At 34.0% G+C, this 3,916-nt stretch overlaps 1 protein-coding gene across 1 annotated transcript in view; it reads right to left on the bottom strand.

The window, feature by feature from the left end:
• Positions 1 to 3,909, bottom strand: part of LOC106884291 (zinc finger protein 208) — a 6,412-nt gene extending 2,503 nt beyond the window's left edge. The window contains exon 1 of the mRNA XM_052972531.1: positions 3,004 to 3,909. Within this exon, the coding sequence (XP_052828491.1) occupies positions 3,004 to 3,871 (868 nt within the window). The 5' untranslated portion in view covers positions 3,872 to 3,909. The remainder of the gene's footprint in view (positions 1 to 3,003) is intronic.
• Positions 3,910 to 3,916: the final 7 nt, after the last annotated feature.

Raw genomic sequence — 3,916 nt, 5'->3', positions numbered from 1 at the left:
AACCTTTGAAGGTGATGCCCCAGCCTGGCCGCAGTCTAATGACTAAATCAAGTAAAAGATAAAGATCGTGAAAGGTGCGATGAAGAGTGAGGTGCAGTTGGTTGTTTTTGTCATTTTATTTTATTATATTTCTAATGTGAATTGTAAACATTTCAAAACAGACGGAAAATTGGAAAGAAAAAAAAAGCTCATGTGAATCGTGGCAGCTATTCCGAAGGAGTAATTGAGAAGGAGAGAGAGAATGAGACATTTCAAAAAAGCAAAGATACTGAATTTTTTCCTTTTTGTTTTTTTAAGAAGGCGATTAATATCTGTTTTGCGAAGTGAGATTCTATAAAATGGTGAAATGTCTGAGAAATTCCATTTTATTACTGAGAGCTAATTCGAAACCCACCCCACTTTTTCGTAGTATTTCTGTTTGATACAAAGAAAATTACGATTCTGATAGAAATTTTGGCGGACAATCGTAATATATTAAATTCATGAAGGGGAAGAGAAACCTTCCCAATTTTTCGCTCTTTTCATTTCCCAAGGAGAAACGACGGATATTCCGAAGATCCGTCTTGAAAATATCAATATCGATTTAAACACTATAAATACTTACTTTTCCTTTTACCTTTCTATTTTCTTTGATAAATTCGATTAACATGCGACAAAGTTCTTCGCCGGAAATGATTATGGTAAATGCTAGGCGGAAGTAACAGAATCCGGATAAACATTTATTATAATAAATAGAAAACCAAAATATGGATTCGTTTAGAGCAGCGCTTCTTAAACTTTTTTCATTCGTGGCCCCATATTCCGTCACGAGATTTTTCGCGACTCCGGGTATTGAATATGAAATAAATACATAAATCATTTACTTTTTTTTTTTTTTGCTGAATAATAAACATATTTTAAAAAAAGTAGTTATATTATTTCTCAAAATAAAAAGTAGTTTTAGGATTTATTTCAAGTACAAAAGTAAACCAAAGTAAAAATTAATGTGACCCAATGTGCTTGTTTTGTTGTTGCATAACAAATTTAAACTTTGGTGTAACATTCGTCACTGCTGGACGTAAAGCATTATTCTACCGTTTTCAGCGTTGAACGATTAAAGCTGAAAAAGTCGTTTCACATTGGTATGTGGTGCTAAATGACAAAAGAACAAGTAATGCCATTTCAGAAATAACATATCAACAGAACTTATAACAGAACAGTGCTTGAATTAATTTTCGCGACCCCAACATTTAGCTTCGTAGTTTAGGAAACGCTGACTGAGGGAATTACAATTACTCATAGTTTCGTAGTTATTCAGTTATCAACTATGGATTGAACAGTGCTGAATATGCAGGGCTGCTCAGTAATGGAGCTGTGAGTTCGATTCCCGGACCGGGTTGTGTGTTGTGTTCTTGAGCAAGACACATGATTTTACGTTGCTTCAGTTCATTCAGCTGTAAAAATTAGTTGCGACGTCACTGGTACCAAGCTTTTGCCATTCCCTTGGATGAGAGTGTAGGCTGGTTTTCTAAGGTGACTTGGTCGTCCATAAACAACCTTGCCCAGACTTGTGGCCTCGGAGAGGAGCAACCCCATGATCATTCATGACAAGAAGGGGTCTTTACCCTACCCTTTACTCTTTTTTATATTTCTTACATATAATAATAAACATATTTAGTATAATTGTGCATTCAGACGTACGATGAATTCGTACTCTCGTTATGAATGAAAAGAAAAGCAATGACCCCCACCACACCCCACCTCCACTTGCTGTAGTTTGAGGAAGATAAATATAAAATGATATCACATTTTAAAATTATATGACAATAGTTGAAGGCAGAATGATTAGCACACCAGGCGAAATGATCAGTGACATTTTCGTCTGCCTTTACGTTCTAGGTCCAATTTTCACTTAAGTCAACTTTGCTTTCATCATTTCAGGTGAATAAAATAAGTACCAGTTGAACTCTGGCTTCAATGTAATCGACTTACCCCCAACTCCCCTGAAGTCGACGGACTTGAGCCAAAATTTGAAACCAATATTATCTGAGAATAAGAAATATCTTGTCTTTAGACAACCTCTCACTTGGCTCTCATCAACCAACTCACTCCATTACAAAGCCACCAACATCACCATTTCATCTACAATATCATCTTATTATTTACATCTCATTCACTTCCTCATAACATCAGATCAGATCTTGTATTAAATAGTGTCAATAAATTAAATAGCTTTAAAGTGAACAATTGGTGAAAATCAGTTTAGAAAATGTGCAAACAAGATTTGGTTATTAAAAAAAAGTAGAAAACGAATAATTTCATAGTAAGCCAGTTTTATTTAGAGTTTAAATTAATATAAAAAAATATGAAGAGACTGTTGCAATTAGAACTCTGGAATTTACACTTGAAATGACAAAATGCTTGAGATGACAATCTTTATAATCATCATACAATGATGATGATGATGATGATGATGATGTGGTCCAACACATTCCAGCATTGACAATGGACATAAAAAAAAATATTGATGATATTAATTCAAAAAATTACTCCACCAATTTTGTTTTTATGTAAAGTTTAATATTACAATGACAAATTAACATTAATTTTCACCATAAACTCATGAAGGAACCATGTCATAGATGAAATTATAGACATTACCGACAAAAGAATTAGTCTCTTGATAAAATACAATAGATGATAAAACAAGAATCAATATAATATACCTGAAAGAATATACATAACATACAGAAAAAGTGTACCCACAATCCAGATGTATAAGTACATCACATACTTCTATCCTATTAAAGTATGGTGAAAGACTATATGTTATCATTTGTTTATTCCTTATTATTTAGCATCATACATGGTTATGAATGCATACAGTTAGGAGATGTTTTAGTCTCTTATCTAGCACAAGGAGATACTCTCATGGAAGAATACAGAAATGAATTGCTACAGCATGTTGAGCGAATGGCTTACCACAGATATTACACTGATGTGATTTTTCTCCCGTATAAATACATTTGTGCGTAGATAATACCTTTCTGTTAGAGAATGATTTACCACAGATGTCACAATGATAAGGCTTTTCGCCAGTATGAACACGTTTATGTGCAGTTAAAGCAGTACTTTGAGAGAATGATTTACCACAAATATCACAATGATATGGTTTTTCCCCAGTATGAATGCGTGTATGTGTCTTCAAATGGTTACTCCAAGTAAATGATTTACCACAGATATCACAATGATATGGCGTTTCTCTGGTATGAACACGTTTATGTACTGTTACAGCAGGACGTTGAGAAAATGATTTACCACAGACATCACAATGATATGGTTTTTCTCCAGTATGAATGCGTTTGTGAAGATGCAAAGCATCATTCCGAATGAATGATTTACCACAGATATCACAATATGGATTTTCTCCAGTATGAATATGTTTGTGATGACGCAAAGAATCCTTTCGAAGGAATGATTTACCACAGATATCGCAAATATATCGGCTTTCTCCAACATGGATACGTTTGTGTATAGTCAAGGCACTATTTTGAGGGAATGATTTACGACAGATATTACACCTGTAAGGTTTCTCTCCTGTATGAATGTATCTGTGAGTAGTTAACTCATCATTTCGAGAGAATGATTTGTCACAGCTATCACAGTGATAAGGCTTTTCTCCTGTATGAATGCGTATGTGTTTAATTAACTGGTTATTTTGATTGAATGATTTACCACAGATATCACAATGATATGGTTTTTCTCCAGTATGAATGCGTTTGTGATCAGTTAAGTTAGTACTTTTAGCGAATGATTTACTGCACATATCACACTGATATGGTTTCTCTCCTGTATGAATACGTCTGTGTGTAGTTAAAATATCTTTACGCATGAATGACTGACCACAGATATCACACTGATATGGTTTCTCTCCTGT

Source organism: Octopus bimaculoides, chromosome 13, assembly GCF_001194135.2.
Source record: "Octopus bimaculoides isolate UCB-OBI-ISO-001 chromosome 13, ASM119413v2, whole genome shotgun sequence".
NCBI classification, from domain to species: Eukaryota; Metazoa; Mollusca; class Cephalopoda; order Octopoda; family Octopodidae; genus Octopus; species Octopus bimaculoides.
The sequence above is the reverse complement of the archived record's forward strand: the minus strand, read 5'-3'. Positions and strand labels throughout refer to the sequence as shown.